General features: G+C 33.3%; 2 protein-coding genes across 2 annotated transcripts; one reads left to right on the top strand and one right to left on the bottom strand.

Moving 5' to 3' along the window:
• Nucleotides 1–1,486: 1,486 nt before the first annotated feature.
• Nucleotides 1,487–4,268, top strand: LOC115973697 (replication protein A 70 kDa DNA-binding subunit A-like). Its single transcript, XM_031093958.1, has 10 exons — nt 1,487–1,558; nt 1,646–1,919; nt 2,034–2,130; nt 2,209–2,333; nt 2,415–2,496; nt 2,790–2,928; nt 3,023–3,180; nt 3,262–3,382; nt 3,599–3,787; nt 3,898–4,268. The coding sequence occupies exons 1-10, from the start codon at nt 1,487–1,489 to the stop codon at nt 4,111–4,113; spliced, it is 1,473 nt and encodes a 490-aa protein (XP_030949818.1). The 3' UTR covers nt 4,114–4,268.
• A 9,007-nt stretch (nt 4,269–13,275) lies between these two features.
• On the bottom strand, nt 13,276–15,903 carry LOC115973696 (replication protein A 70 kDa DNA-binding subunit A-like). The gene is made up of 10 exons (XM_031093957.1): nt 15,832–15,903; nt 15,471–15,744; nt 15,260–15,356; nt 15,057–15,181; nt 14,894–14,975; nt 14,462–14,600; nt 14,210–14,367; nt 14,007–14,127; nt 13,602–13,790; nt 13,276–13,491 (listed from the first exon to the last, which is right to left on the bottom strand). Exons 1-10 carry the CDS (start codon nt 15,901–15,903, stop codon nt 13,276–13,278), a joined length of 1,473 nt encoding a protein of 490 aa, XP_030949817.1.
• Nucleotides 15,904–17,097: the final 1,194 nt, after the last annotated feature.

Genomic DNA, 17,097 nt, shown 5'->3' with positions numbered 1-17,097 from the left:
AATAAAAGACAATCCCAAGCCCGGCCTCAGTCATGAGAAAAAAAAGTCATTGATTGTATGATAGTTTCTGTTACTGAAGTAAAATAAGCCTCAGATGAGATCCAAAATTGGGCCAGTCGGAATAAGCTGATCAAGCCCAAAATTGATGAATCACCCATTCAAGTGGTGCGATAACTTTTTAATATCTTCAAGCAGTACACTTATTCGGCAAAACACACAAACAAAAATAGAGAATCTCTACCCCAATTGTTTCAACCGCCATTCCTTCACTACAACAGTCAACAATAAACTATTCAGAAGGCTTCACTGAAACAACAAATTATTTAGAAGGTTAGCATGTTTTTTTTCCTATTCAATTACCGTTCCCAATTGTGTATAACTGCCCACAGACCATTTCCTCTCTATGGAATTTAATTATCTAGGGTTCTTCTTTTATCTCTATTGAAAAACATATGAGTTCTAACTTTCTCCTTTTTTATTTTAAAATTTTTTTTTTTTTCCATTTAGGAAATTTTTGTTAAGTTTTCACTTATCTTTTCCGGTTGTCTTTGTGTTTTGTCGAATACTGAAGAGTATAAATTTGTTGATGGTTTTCCTTAAACTAAAATTATGGTTTCCCTAAAATTAATTATTGCATATTAAATTCTGTTTTGCCGCATTACTCAATAAATATTAGTTTTGGCTATCTTTTTCTCTAATTTTCCATTTATTTTTACAATTTCTTGATATCTTTTACAGATTTATATTACGTAAATCAAACTGAAAGTTTGGAATGCCCTGATTTTTTTCCTATTTATGTCATTTTTATTTTGATTCAATTAAAACTTTATTTTGAATTAAATTGACATGTATAATTATTATGTCCCAATTAATTTATTTCCATTTTTTCCAGTGGTCAAATAATGGTCACAGAATGTTAACATTGTTTTTATTGTTGATCCTGCCATGTTAATATTGTACATAAAGAAATATTGAATAGTACATACAGACGTAATACATACTGTTCTTTAATTTGAAACTGTCAATAATATAAGTTTGATTGTCACGTATTTTGCAAATGATAGATTTTATTCCATAATTATATATAAATTTTAATGATGTTTAAATTGTGCAGACAATACAAATTCTAATGAATATGGAGTACACAACATTGAAACAGATATCAAGGGTCCGTTTGGATTGAGCTTATTTTTGCTGAAGCTGAAAACTGAAACTGAAAACACTGTAGCAAAATAATTTTTAAATATGTAAATAGTATCGTGGGGCCCATTTTTAATGAAAAAATTGATAAAAAGTGAAATTTGTGGGTCCATGAACAGTGCACGAATGCACTGTTCACAGTTGATTTAGTCCAAATGTGCGGCTAAAGTAAAAAAAAAAAAAAAAAAATTTCAGAAAACGCAGCTTGGATTCAGCGGAAAACGCTGAATCCAAACGGCCTCCAAGTGACAAAGATAACTCAAAAGTGAAAGTTAGAGTTTTGCGAATGTGGGATGCAATTAATATAGCAAGCAACCATGATCTGATCAGCCTCGATATGATATTGGTTGAAAAAGAGGTAAATTCATAATTGATTTCAAAATAAAATAAATTTTACTAATATTATTTTATTGATTGACGAATAATTCATTTGAAATGGTCATAGGAAACATTGATACATGCAAGCATCAGAAAGAATCTTGCTCAAACTTATCGTCCACAACTAATTGAAGGGAGCATATATACAATTACAAACTTTTTAGTTGAAGAAAATAAAGGAAACTATCGTCCAGTACATAACAAATTCAAAATACTCTTCAATTCAGCAACTTCAATCTCAAAATTCAGCGGAATTGATCATTCAATACCTCAATCCCAATTTGAATTTGCTGATTATGGAACAATAGCTTCCCGTTGTTATGACAATACTTACTTGAGTGGTAATTTTAATTATTTTACATGCCAAGCATCTACTTTTACAGAACTAAAAAATAATGCAATTCATAATTTAATACTAACTATTATATATTTTTTTTTAAATGTGTTCTTTCCAGATGTGATTGGCATATTGGACTACATTGGAGCCATTGAGGAGATCAAAACAAGAGGGCGTCCAACAAAGATAAGAAACATTCAACTATTGTTAGAAGAGTAAGATCTATATACATTTTTTAAAACTCATATGTTATAATTTTCAAATAACTCAAACTTACATATAAACAACTTCAGGACCAAATCAATTCAAACAACTTTGTGGGGAAATACTGCACATCAAATAGATGATGATTTCTACAAAACAAATAAAGGGCCATTTATTGTAATAGTCACTTCAACTATTGTGAAAACTTTTAGAGGTAACAATTGATTGAATCATTTATCAAATACATAATATTTATGTATCTATAATGCTTAAATTTTTTTACAATTTTTTGTAGGTGACTATCAATTATCATCAACTTTTGCAACAAAACTGTATGTAAATTTAGACATTCCAGAAGTTGCAGAAATTAGAAACAAGTAACTACTATTACACCTTTTCTTTTAGAAAGTGTACCTACTTTGAAATACTTCTTAAATGATAGATAGCTTAAAATTGCATAAAACAGATGCTATAGAAGTTAAAAAAGAGACCAGCAGGTATCTTTAAGAAAAACATGTTTATTTCAATTTGTTTAGAATGCAATACTAGGTATCAACAATTAAATATGTACAAACTGTTCTGTTATTGTTTTATTGAGTTATACCTAATTTTGGGTTAGATAATCCTATATTTAAATTAATAATAAACTAATGTTAATGTTGATGCATAGATTGAACACCACAATAGACGTAAATGTTAAAGAAATACTGCCAAAGAGACTACTTAAAGTACAAGATGAAGAACTTGCGTCACAAAATAAAAAAACAGTTGCTGAAATAAAGAACTTGGAATGGAACTCAGAGACAAAGGTAACAACTATAGTCTTATATTATGAATTTATAACTGTTTATGTATTTTATAATAAGAAATAATTTTATAAACTGACTAAACTTTGTATTATAGGACTTGATGGTAACATGCAATGCCAAAATCATTAATATCAACAACAAATATGGATGGTATTATGTTGCATGTCTTATATGCAAAACAAAAGTGAAACAAGTCAAAGGAGTTTTATGGTGTGAACGTTGTAAAAATGAACCAAAGTTTGCAGTCCCAAGGTAATGAAAAAAAAAAATGATTTGTAAACATAAGCACAAAATATATATAATACTCTACTAACAACTTTGTATCTAAAATAGCTATAGAATACAAGTTGAAGTACAAGATGAGACCGGATCAACCACATTCATATTGTTTGACAAAGGAGTTGAGAAAATTATATCGAAAACTGCAAAAGAACTTGCAGAGATGCAAGAAGAGGTAATTTTATATATAAATGTCAGCCCTATATCTTTATTATTTAGAAATTGAAGTTTTAATACTTTCTTACCAATGTTATATATGCACACACACAAAAACACATAAATTCACGCACCATTTTCTGTTTTTTTAAAATAAAATAAAAAATAATTGCACAAGACATGATGCATGTATATATACAAATTTTGCTAACAGTATGATACTTTATTCATACAGATCTTGAAATTAGATGAGAATATTTTACCAAAAGAGATTCAAAAAATCATTGGCAACAAATATTTGTTCCAACTGCATCTTGATGAATATAACTTGAAGTATGGAAAAGAAGATTACACAGTTTCGAAGATTTTGGATATGGAAATTTCACATAAGCAAAATGACTCATGTAAAGTTGAGGAACATCAGGTAACTGAAGCATACTTACTTCACCTTGGTTACTATATGATTCAAACATTAGTTTACACATAATTTATGATACATATTTAACTGATATGTAAGAATACAAATTATTGCAGAACATATTGGAGGAAATTGTAAGAAAACCAAAAAAGGACAAGTACATAGCCGGTCAAAAAATAGAAATAGGAGAAACATCTGTTGAACGATCTGAATTAACCGCTCCTACAACTACTGAAGATGGAAGAACTGGTCATAAAAGAATGCCCCTGCAAATGCTTCAAAAACGTCAAAAGGGTACTAGACAAAATGCATCGAAGAAAAAAAAATTCTGAATTCTAATGTATATACTACCTTACTGAATGTACATATGTTTCTTTAGAACTACCTTACTAAATGTACATATGTTTCTTTAGAACTACCTTACTGAATGTACGTATGTTTCTTTAGAAGACTAAACTGAATGTAAACAGAATGTACTGTTAAGTTACTATGATTGTATTAGTGCTTTTTAAGTATTTTCTTTTGGTTCAAACACAAGCTTCTGATATGTGAGTGTATATTTATGTTAAAGCTCCTGCTATATATTGATCATAGATTAAGACATCTACTTCTATATTTTTCTATTATGTCTTATCAAAACAAATTTCTAATTTATCTGAACACATTATGCTGAACTATGATTTTTATGAATCAATATTTTGTTCCAGAGTGCTTCTGTAGCTTCGAACATTTGCTTTCAAAATATATAGGATCATGGACAAAGTAAAAAAAAAAAAAAAAAAAAATTGCATGATGCCATGAAACTCTATCCTTAGAATCCTTAAAACTTTTGTGAAAAAACCGTATTTTGTTGTGAGAGAAGTGCAACTCAAACTTCAAGATTGATTTAAGAACAAATTAGAAACATGTTAATTCAATGAAAACCTGAAAGAAGTTTCAACTTCAAATATAGTAGCTTTAATTTTAGAATCTCATGCGAGTGTATTACCTCCACAAGTAGCATTTACTTCAATTAAAATAGAATGTTACAAAAAAAAATTTTCTCTTTGATTTGGATATGAGCTAAGTAGATTTGGTTATCTACTGAAGATGGAAGCACCCGTCATAAAACGATACTGCTCCAAATGCTTCAATCATATAATTTTTTTTTTTTTCCTTTGATTTGTATATGAACTAAGAAATTTCAGTTAGTCTTGAGTGTTTTCGTTGTATTAATTAAACAAAAAAATTGATAACTAACGTATCATACACACTTTACAACAATTTTTTGCTTTTAAAAATTATTTTATTACACAAATTTCTCCGCAACTTATGAGATTTCAAATGATCCCGCGCATTGCGCGGGTTAAATACTAGTTATGATAATAGTGGAGTTTCAGAAGTGGTGACCTGAAAATCACCCGGTGGGGTTTTACCATTAGGTTTTCCCCATTCGTAAACAAATCACCTTGTTATTTATTTTCCGCTGCATATTTAGTTTATTGGTGATTTATTTGTGCTATCACGCGTTTTCATGATAAATTGATTAATTAATAACTTTGCTAATTAATTAATTAATTTCTATCACAAGGAGTCATTCAGTTTGTGGCCTATCACTATTCGCATTAGCTAATGCAAGAGCTGCCTTGTCCCATTTGAACTTGGCTGTTATGGGTTTAGTGTACCCAATCTCAATGGAATCCCATACGGACTCACCCATAGCACACAAGAAAGCCCTTATTCAGACCTTTTAAAAGGCATAATTTCCCCCATCGAAGAATGGTGGGGCATCCATCATAAAGGGTTAAGGATCACACTCAGGTAATTTAACCACAACGAGTGTACCTACTCTGATAGCAATTGAATGCTAAAAAATGTGTGAAAACACGAGAGCTATTTAGTTCCCTAAATTAAAGATACGGCTCGATTGATTTTACTCTAATTTAATACTAAGTGCGGAATAGAGTAAATGTGAGCAGATAAACAAACAAGTTACTCTAACCCATAAACATTATAACATAGTAGTAAAATGAAAGGTAAAAGAGTAGAGAAGAAGAATGCAAACACAAGATAACATGCCGATGTGTTATCGAAGAGGAAACCGAAGAACTTGGTGAAAAACCTCTGTGTCGTCCTTTAAGTGGTAATCGATCTACTAGACAATTAGTTGGGATACATAGCTTAGTAAGAGACCTTTCAAGCCTAATCTACCAAATTTACCTAAGCCCTCCAAGTTCTTACTCTAATAAGGCTTCTCGGAACTGTGTCTTGTCTAGCTCTCGAGATCCTACAATAAGGTCTGTAAGGTTGAATTTATTCAACCATCTAATTGGCTTTATTTCGTGCCAAATTTGCTTGTATTTCAGTATTTAGTAACCCTGTATTTAGGTGGGTTTGTTGTAAGGGTAGTGAGTGAGATAGAGTGAAGTTTGCTCAAGAGTGTGCAAGAAAACAGAGACTCGCGGCTTGGCCTCGCGGGTGACTCACGGCTGCAAGCCGCTAAACGCAGCACACGTGCCAAGCATGCCGGAAGATGAACAGTCATGCTAGCTGGAGCACTACAGGACAAAACAGGACAACTGGCCATACGGTTATCTCGCGACTGGATCTCGCGACTTAGTCAAGCCGCGAGGTCAAGCCGCGAACCACCCTTATTTTGTAAATCCTAACGTTTCACATTCCTCTCCCACTCCATTATAAATACCCCTTTTACCCACAAATGTAAGAGAGCTTCCAGAGAGAATTTTGAGAGAGAAACCCTAAAGAAAAACAAGATTGATTCACCCACAATCTATACATTAGAGTCTCTTCAAATTCCTCAACTCTCTTCCTCTCCATTGTCAAATCCTTGAGAGGCATTTTACCAAACCTTGTTCTCACCATTTTCATTACTGTGAGAGAGCTGTTTGGATTTTTGGGAAGCAGTTAGGAAGGAACCAATCTTCATTGGTTGATGCTACGGTCTAGTAGCGGAATCCGGGAAGTTAGAAACGAAAAAGGTTCGGCGCAACCTCGTTAGAGCAAGAAGCTTGGAGGGCTTAGGTGCACTGGGTAGATTAGGTTTGGAGGGTCTATTGCTGTCCATGTATCCCAACTATATTTTCTAGTAGATTGTTTACTGCTTGGAGGGCGGTGGAGAGGTTTTACGCCGAGGGCTTCGGTTTCCTCTTCGATAACACATCACGTGTTGTCTTTGTGTTTGCATCTTCCTTCCTCTTTATCTTTACCTTTTTATTATCTGTTGTGGGTTGTGATTTTAATTTGGCTTAAATAGTTTTACCAATTCCATATTATAGCTTATGTTAATTTTCCGCACACTAGTTGTTTGACATAATGCTTGAATTAGTTAAGTTGTAATTTGAAGGTCTAAACGTTCAAGGGTGTTTCTACACATATTTGAACTTTCATTTGGTATCAGAGCGGGTACACTTTTATTGGTTTCAATACCATTATGTGATCCTTGACTCCCTATTGAGATGGATCGGTCTCAATCCCTAAATGCGCCTCCATATTTTGATGGTAGTAATTATGCTTTTTGGAAGGTTCGCATGAGAGCATTTCTTTGCTTAATTGATGAATCTGTTTGGGATGCAGTTGAGATTGGTTGGACCAGACTTGAGGCAGCCAAATCCACATGGGATAAGGCAGTACTTGCTGCATCTAATGCTAACAGTAAAGCACTCAATGCTATTTTTTGTGGTGTGTTTTTAGATGAATTTTACAGGATCTCCCACATTACCATTGCCAAAGAAGCATGGGAGATATTGGAAACCACCTACGAAGGCATGAAGAAAGTGAAAGACACCAAGTTGCAAATGCTGACCACTCGGTTTCAAGAGCTCAAAATGAGTGAGGATGAGTCTTTTGACTCTTTCTATGGGAAGCTAAATGAGGTGGTTGTCAGCAAGTTCAATTTGGGGGAGAAAACGGAAGATTCTAAGATTGTAAGGAAGATCCTCCGATCATTGCCGGAAAGTTTTCGTGCTAAAGTGACAGCGATTGAAGAGAGCAAGGACCTTGATGACATCAAAGTCCAGGAGCTGGTTGGTTCTCTTCAAACTTATGAGATGTCGCTACCCAATCAACGGAAGAGTAAATCTCTTGCTCTTAAGACCATTAATGAGAAGGTGGAAGATCAAGACTTATCGGGAGAAGATGTGGTTGACAAAGATATTACATACCTTGTCAAAAATTTCAGAAAATTCTTGAAATTCAAAAATAATGGCAAATTTAGTGATAAAGGAAAATTCCAAAATTCAGGAAGGGAGAAAAAGGAATTCAAAAGGAAAGATGGAAAAGAATCTCAACCTACACAAGGTGTCACTTGTTTCGAATGTAACGGGCATGGACACTTTAAGAAGGAATATCCGAATTATTTGAAATCGAAAGGCAAAGTGTATGCCACGACATTGAGTGACTCGGATTCATCCGTCTCAGAATCTGAAGAAAACTGTGATGGAGAGGGGAACTACTCAGCTTTTATGACTATTGCTCATGTTAAGTCTTCAGACGAGCTGAATCTGCTTGTACAAGACTTTGGAGAACATAGTGATGAAGAATCATTGGGAATTGTTGAAGAATCAGATGCTGAAGAATTAGATGCTGAAGAAGATGTAAGCACAGCCAATCTTCAAGAGAATTATAACTCACTCCTGGAGAAGTCGGGTGAGTACACAAGGGTGGCCAAGGCTGCTGTGAGAAAAATGAAGAAGGCAGAGGAGGATTACAAAAGTCTCCTAATCCGTTACAGGGAGGCCAAATGTGAGATAGAAACACTGAATGGTGAACTGTCCGAAACTTACACAAAAGTGAGATTTCTTGAGCAAGAAGTTGTGCAAGCAAATGCTAAAATAGAGAGGGTCACCACCAACTGGATCTTTGGCCTTTACAAACTTCACTTCTTTAGTGACAGTTTCAGATGAGCTACTTCCTTCTGTATATCCCAATCCGGATTTGTCTGAAAAACTCTTTTGAGATGAAATAATATCATCTAGCTTCTTGGTGGTGACCCTCTCTATTTTAGCATTTGCTTGCACAACTTCTTGCTCAAGAAATCTCACTTTTGTGTAAGTTTCGGACAGTTCACCATTCAGTGTTTCTATCTCACATTTGGCCTCCCTGTAACGGATTAGGAGACTTTTGTAATCCTCCTCTGCCTTCTTCATTTTTCTCACAGCAGCCTTGGCCACCCTTGTGTACTCACCCGACTTCTCCAGGAGTGAGTTATAATTCTCTTGAAGATTGGCTGTGCTTACATCTTCTTCAGCATCTAATTCTTCAGCATCTGATTCTTCAACAATTCCCAATGATTCTTCATCACTATGTTCTCCAAAGTCTTGTACAAGCAGATTCAGCTCGTCTGAAGACTTAACATGAGCAATAGTCATAAAAGCTGAGTAGTTCCCCTCTCCATCACAGTTTTCTTCAGATTCTGAGACGGATGAATCCGAGTCACTCAATGTCGTGGCATACACTTTGCCTTTCGATTTCAAATAATTCGGATATTCCTTCTTAAAGTGTCCATGCCCGTTACATTCGAAACAAGTGACACCTTGTGTAGGTTGAGATTCTTTTCCATCTTTCCTTTTGAATTCCTTTTTCTCCCTTCCTGAATTTTGGAATTTTCCTTTATCACTAAATTTGCCATTATTTTTGAATTTCAAGAATTTTCTGAAATTTTTGACAAGGTATGTAATATCTTTGTCAACCACATCTTCTCCCGATAAGTCTTGATCTTCCACCTTCTCATTAATGGTCTTAAGAGCAAGAGATTTACTCTTCCGTTGATTGGGTAGCGACATCTCATAAGTTTGAAGAGAACCAACCAGCTCCTGGACTTTGATGTCATCAAGGTCCTTGCTCTCTTCAATCGCTGTCACTTTAGCACGAAAACTTTCCGGCAATGATCGGAGGATCTTCCTTACAATCTTAGAATCTTCCGTTTTCTCCCCCAAATTGAACTTGCTGACAACCACCTCATTTAGCTTCCCATAGAAAGAGTCAAAAGACTCATCCTCACTCATTTTGAGCTCTTGAAACCGAGTGGTCAGCATTTGCAACTTGGTGTCTTTCACTTTCTTCATGCCTTCGTAGGTGGTTTCCAATATCTCCCATGCTTCTTTGGCAATGGTAATGTGGGAGATCCTGTAAAATTCATCTAAAAACACACCACAAAAAATAGCATTGAGTGCTTTACTGTTAGCATTAGATGCAGCAAGTACTGCCTTATCCCATGTGGATTTGGCTGCCTCAAGTCTGGTCCAACCAATCTCAACTGCATCCCAAACAGATTCATCAATTAAGCAAAGAAATGCTCTCATGCGAACCTTCCAAAAAGCATAATTACTACCATCAAAATATGGAGGCGCATTTAGGGATTGAGACCGATCCATCTCAATAGGGAGTCAAGGATCACATAATGGTATTGAAACCAATAAAAGTGTACCCGCTCTGATACCAAATGAAAGTTCAAATATGTGTAGAAACACCCTTGAACGTTTAGACCTTCAAATTACAACTTAACTAATTCAAGCATTATGTCAAACAACTAGTGTGCGGAAAATTAACATAAGCTATAATATGGAATTGGTAAAACTATTTAAGCCAAATTAAAATCACAACCCACAACAGATAATAAAAAGGTAAAGATAAAGAGGAAGGAAGATGCAAACACAAAGACAACACGTGATGTGTTATCGAAGAGGAAACCGAAGCCCTCGGCGTAAAACCTCTCCACCGCCCTCCAAGCAGTAAACAATCTACTAGAAAATATAGTTGGGATACATGGACAGCAATAGACCCTCCAAACCTAATCTACCCAGTGCACCTAAGCCCTCCAAGCTTCTTGCTCTAACGAGGTTGCGCCGAACCTTTTTCGTTTCTAACTTCCCGGATTCCGCTACTAGACCGTAGCATCAACCAATGAAGATTGGTTCCTTCCTAACTGCTTCCCAAAAATCCAAACAGCTCTCTCACAGTAATGAAAATGGTGAGAACAAGGTTTGGTAAAATGCCTCTCAAGGATTTGACAATGGAGAGGAAGAGAGTTGAGGAATTTGAAGAGACTCTAATGTATAGATTGTGGGTGAATCAATCTTGTTTTTCTTTAGGGTTTCTCTCTCAAAATTCTCTCTGGAAGCTCTCTTACATTTGTGGGTAAAAGGGGTATTTATAATGGAGTGGGAGAGGAATGTGAAACGTTAGGATTTACAAAATAAGGGTGGTTCGCGGCTTGACCTCGCGGCTTGACTAAGTCGCGAGATCCAGTCGCGAGATAACCGTATGGCCAGTTGTCCTGTTTTGTCCTGTAGTGCTCCAGCTAGCATGACTGTTCATCTTCCGGCATGCTTGGCACGTGTGCTGCGTTTAGCGGCTTGCAGCCGTGAGTCACCCGCGAGGCCAAGCCGCGAGTCTCTGTTTTCTTGCACACTCTTGAGCAAACTTCACTCTATCTCACTCACTACCCTTACAACAAACCCACCTAAATACAGGGTTACTAAATACTGAAATACAAGCAAATTTGGCACGAAATAAAGCCAATTAGATGGTTGAATAAATTCAACCTTACAGACCTTATTGTAGGATCTCGAGAGCTAGACAAGACACAGTTCCGAGAAGCCTTATTAGAGTAAGAACTTGGAGGGCTTAGGTAAATTTGGTAGATTAGGCTTGAAAGGTCTCTTACTAAGCTATGTATCCCAACTAATTGTCTAGTAGATCGATTACCACTTAAAGGACGACACAGAGGTTTTTCACCAAGTTCTTCGGTTTCCTCTTCGATAACACATCGGCATGTTATCTTGTGTTTGCATTCTTCTTCTCTACTCTTTTACCTTTCATTTTACTACTATGTTATAATGTTTATGGGTTAGAGTAACTTGTTTGTTTATCTGCTCACATTTACTCTATTCCGCACTTAGTATTAAATTAGAGTAAAATCAATCGAGCCGTATCTTTAATTTAGGGAACTAAATAGCTCTCGTGTTTTCACACATTTTTTAGCATTCAATTGCTATCAGAGTAGGTACACTCGTTGTGGTTAAATTACCTGAGTGTGATCCTTAACCCTTTATGATGGATGCCCCACCATTCTTCGATGGGGGAAATTATGCCTTTTAAAAGGTCTGAATAAGGGCTTTCTTGTGTGCTATGGGTGAGTCCGTATGGGATTCCATTGAGATTGGGTACACTAAACCCATAACAGCCAAGTTCAAATGGGACAAGGCAGCTCTTGCATTAGCTAATGCGAATAGTGATAGGCCACAAACTGAATGACTCCTTGTGATAGAAATTAATTAATTAATTAGCAAAGTTATTAATTAATCAATTTATCATGAAAACGCGTGATAGCACAAATAAATCACCAATAAACTAAATATGCAGCGGAAAATAAATAACAAGGTGATTTGTTTACGAATGGGGAAAACCTAATGGTAAAACCCCACCGGGTGATTTTCAGGTCACCACTTCTGAAACTCCACTATTATCATAACTAGTATTTAACCCGCGCAATGCGCGGGATCATTTGAAATCTCATAAGTTGCGGAGAAATTTGTGTAATAAAATAATTTTTAAAAGCAAAAAATTGTTGTAAAGTGTGTATGATACGTTAGTTATCAATTTTTTTGTTTAATTAATACAACGAAAACACTCAAGACTAACTGAAATTTCTTAGTTCATATACAAATCAAAGGAAAAAAAAAAAAATTATATGATTGAAGCATTTGGAGCAGTATCGTTTTATGACGGGTGCTTCCATCTTCAGTAGATAACCAAATCTACTTAGCTCATATCCAAATCAAAGAGAAAATTTTTTTTTGTAACATTCTATTTTAATTGAAGTAAATGCTACTTGTGGAGGTAATACACTCGCATGAGATTCTAAAATTAAAGCTACTATATTTGAAGTTGAAACTTCTTTCAGGTTTTCATTGAATTAACATGTTTCTAATTTGTTCTTAAATCAATCTTGAAGTTTGAGTTGCACTTCTCTCACAACAAAATACGGTTTTTTCACAAAAGTTTTAAGGATTCTAAGGATAGAGTTTCATGGCATCATGCAATTTTTTTTTTTTTTTTTTTTTACTTTGTCCATGATCCTATATATTTTGAAAGCAAATGTTCGAAGCTACAGAAGCACTCTGGAACAAAATATTGATTCATAAAAATCATAGTTCAGCATAATGTGTTCAGATAAATTAGAAATTTGTTTTGATAAGACATAATAGAAAAATATAGAAGTAGATGTCTTAATCTATGATCAATATATAGCAGGAGCTTTAACATAAATATACACTCACATATCAGAAGCTTGTGTTTGAACCAAAAGAAAATACTTAAAAAGCACTAATACAATCATAGTAACTTAACAGTACATTCTGTTTACATTCAGTTTAGTCTTCTAAAGAAACATACGTACATTCAGTAAGGTAGTTCTAAAGAAACATATGTACATTTAGTAAGGTAGTTCTAAAGAAACATATGTACATTCAGTAAGGTAGTATATACATTAGAATTCAGAATTTTTTTTTCTTCGATGCATTTTGTCTAGTACCCTTTTGACGTTTTTGAAGCATTTGCAGGGGCATTCTTTTATGACCAGTTCTTCCATCTTCAGTAGTTGTAGGAGCGGTTAATTCAGATCGTTCAACAGATGTTTCTCCTATTTCTATTTTTTGACCGGCTATGTACTTGTCCTTTTTTGGTTTTCTTACAATTTCCTCCAATATGTTCTGCAATAATTTGTATTCTTACATATCAGTTAAATATGTATCATAAATTATGTGTAAACTAATGTTTGAATCATATAGTAACCAAGGTGAAGTAAGTATGCTTCAGTTACCTGATGTTCCTCAACTTTACATGAGTCATTTTGCTTATGTGAAATTTCCATATCCAAAATCTTCGAAACTGTGTAATCTTCTTTTCCATACTTCAAGTTATATTCATCAAGATGCAGTTGGAACAAATATTTGTTGCCAATGATTTTTTGAATCTCTTTTGGTAAAATATTCTCATCTAATTTCAAGATCTGTATGAATAAAGTATCATACTGTTAGCAAAATTTGTATATATACATGCATCATGTCTTGTGCAATTATTTTTTATTTTATTTTAAAAAAACAGAAAATGGTGCGTGAATTTATGTGTTTTTGTGTGTGTGCATATATAACATTGGTAAGAAAGTATTAAAACTTCAATTTCTAAATAATAAAGATATAGGGCTGACATTTATATATAAAATTACCTCTTCTTGCATCTCTGCAAGTTCTTTTGCAGTTTTCGATATAATTTTCTCAGCTCCTTTGTCAAACAATATGAATGTGGTTGATCCGGTCTCATCTTGTACTTCAACTTGTATTCTATAGCTATTTTAGATACAAAGTTGTTAGTAGAGTATTATATATATTTTGTGCTTATGTTTACAAATCATTTTTTTTTTTTCATTACCTTGGGACTGCAAACTTTGGTTCATTTTTACAACGTTCACACCATAAAACTCCTTTGACTTGTTTCACTTTTGTTTTGCATATAAGACATGCAACATAATACCATCCATATTTGTTGTTGATATTAATGATTTTGGCATTGCATGTTACCATCAAGTCCTATAATACAAAGTTTAGTCAGTTTATAAAATTATTTCTTATTATAAAATACATAAACAGTTATAAATTCATAATATAAGACTATAGTTGTTACCTTTGTCTCTGAGTTCCATTCCAAGTTCTTTATTTCAGCAACTGTTTTTTTATTTTGTGACGCAAGTTCTTCATCTTGTACTTTAAGTAGTCTCTTTGGCAGTATTTCTTTAACATTTACGTCTATTGTGGTGTTCAATCTATGCATCAACATTAACATTAGTTTATTATTAATTTAAATATAGGATTATCTAACCCAAAATTAGGTATAACTCAATAAAACAATAACAGAACAGTTTGTACATATTTAATTGTTGATACCTAGTATTGCATTCTAAACAAATTGAAATAAACATGTTTTTCTTAAAGATACCTGCTGGTCTCTTTTTTAACTTCTATAGCATCTGTTTTATGCAATTTTAAGCTATCTATCATTTAAGAAGTATTTCAAAGTAGGTACACTTTCTAAAAGAAAAGGTGTAATAGTAGTTACTTGTTTCTAATTTCTGCAACTTCTGGAATGTCTAAATTTACATACAGTTTTGTTGCAAAAGTTGATGATAATTGATAGTCACCTACAAAAAATTGTAAAAAAATTTAAGCATTATAGATACATAAATATTATGTATTTGATAAATGATTCAATCAATTGTTACCTCTAAAAGTTTTCACAATAGTTGAAGTGACTATTACAATAAATGGCCCTTTATTTGTTTTGTAGAAATCATCATCTATTTGATGTGCAGTATTTCCCCACAAAGTTGTTTGAATTGATTTGGTCCTGAAGTTGTTTATATGTAAGTTTGAGTTATTTGAAAATTATAACATATGAGTTTTAAAAAATGTATATAGATCTTACTCTTCTAACAATAGTTGAATGTTTCTTATCTTTGTTGGACGCCCTCTTGTTTTGATCTCCTCAATGGCTCCAATGTAGTCCAATATGCCAATCACATCTGGAAAGAACACATTTAAAAAAAAATATATAATAGTTAGTATTAAATTATGAATTGCATTATTTTTTAGTTCTGTAAAAGTAGATGCTTGGCATGTAAAATAATTAAAATTACCACTCAAGTAAGTATTGTCATAACAACGGGAAGCTATTGTTCCATAATCAGCAAATTCAAATTGGGATTGAGGTATTGAATGATCAATTCCGCTGAATTTTGAGATTGAAGTTGCTGAATTGAAGAGTATTTTGAATTTGTTATGTACTGGACGATAGTTTCCTTTATTTTCTTCAACTAAAAAGTTTGTAATTGTATATATGCTCCCTTCAATTAGTTGTGGACGATAAGTTTGAGCAAGATTCTTTCTGATGCTTGCATGTATCAATGTTTCCTATGACCATTTCAAATGAATTATTCGTCAATCAATAAAATAATATTAGTAAAATTTATTTTATTTTGAAATCAATTATGAATTTACCTCTTTTTCAACCAATATCATATCGAGGCTGATCAGATCATGGTTGCTTGCTATATTAATTGCATCCCACATTCGCAAAACTCTAACTTTCACTTTTGAGTTATCTTTGTCACTTGGAGGCCGTTTGGATTCAGCGTTTTCCGCTGAATCCAAGCTGCGTTTTCTGAAATTTTTTTTTTTTTTTTTTTTACTTTAGCCGCACATTTGGACTAAATCAACTGTGAACAGTGCATTCGTGCACTGTTCATGGACCCACAAATTTCACTTTTTATCAATTTTTTCATTAAAAATGGGCCCCACGATACTATTTACATATTTAAAAATTATTTTGCTACAGTGTTTTCAGTTTCAGTTTTCAGCTTCAGCAAAAATAAGCTCAATCCAAACGGACCCTTGATATCTGTTTCAATGTTGTGTACTCCATATTCATTAGAATTTGTATTGTCTGCACAATTTAAACATCATTAAAATTTATATATAATTATGGAATAAAATCTATCATTTGCAAAATACGTGACAATCAAACTTATATTATTGACAGTTTCAAATTAAAGAACAGTATGTATTACGTCTGTATGTACTATTCAATATTTCTTTATGTACAATATTAACATGGCAGGATCAACAATAAAAACAATGTTAACATTCTGTGACCATTATTTGACCACTGGAAAAAATGGAAATAAATTAATTGGGACATAATAATTATACATGTCAATTTAATTCAAAATAAAGTTTTAATTGAATCAAAATAAAAATGACATAAATAGGAAAAAAATCAGGGCATTCCAAACTTTCAGTTTGATTTACGTAATATAAATCTGTAAAAGATATCAAGAAATTGTAAAAATAAATGGAAAATTAGAGAAAAAGATAGCCAAAACTAATATTTATTGAGTAATGCGGCAAAACAGAATTTAATATGCAATAATTAATTTTAGGGAAACCATAATTTTAGTTTAAGGAAAACCATCAACAAATTTATACTCTTCAGTATTCGACAAAACACAAAGACAACCGGAAAAGATAAGTGAAAACTTAACAAAAATTTCCTAAATGGAAAAAAAAAAAATTTTAAAATAAAAAAGGAGAAAGTTAGAACTCATATGTTTTTCAATAGAGATAAAAGAAGAACCCTAGATAATTAAATTCCATAGAGAGGAAATGGTCTGTGGGCAGTTATACACAATTGGGAACGGTAATTGAATAGGAAAAAAAACATGCTAACCTTCTAAATAATTTGTTGTTTCAGTGAAGCCTTCTGAA

Source organism: Quercus lobata, unplaced genomic scaffold (assembly GCF_001633185.2).
Source record: "Quercus lobata isolate SW786 unplaced genomic scaffold, ValleyOak3.0 Primary Assembly Scq3eQI_160, whole genome shotgun sequence".
NCBI lineage: Eukaryota > Viridiplantae > Streptophyta > Magnoliopsida > Fagales > Fagaceae > Quercus > Quercus lobata.
This window is presented reverse-complemented; position numbering and strand designations above follow the sequence as displayed.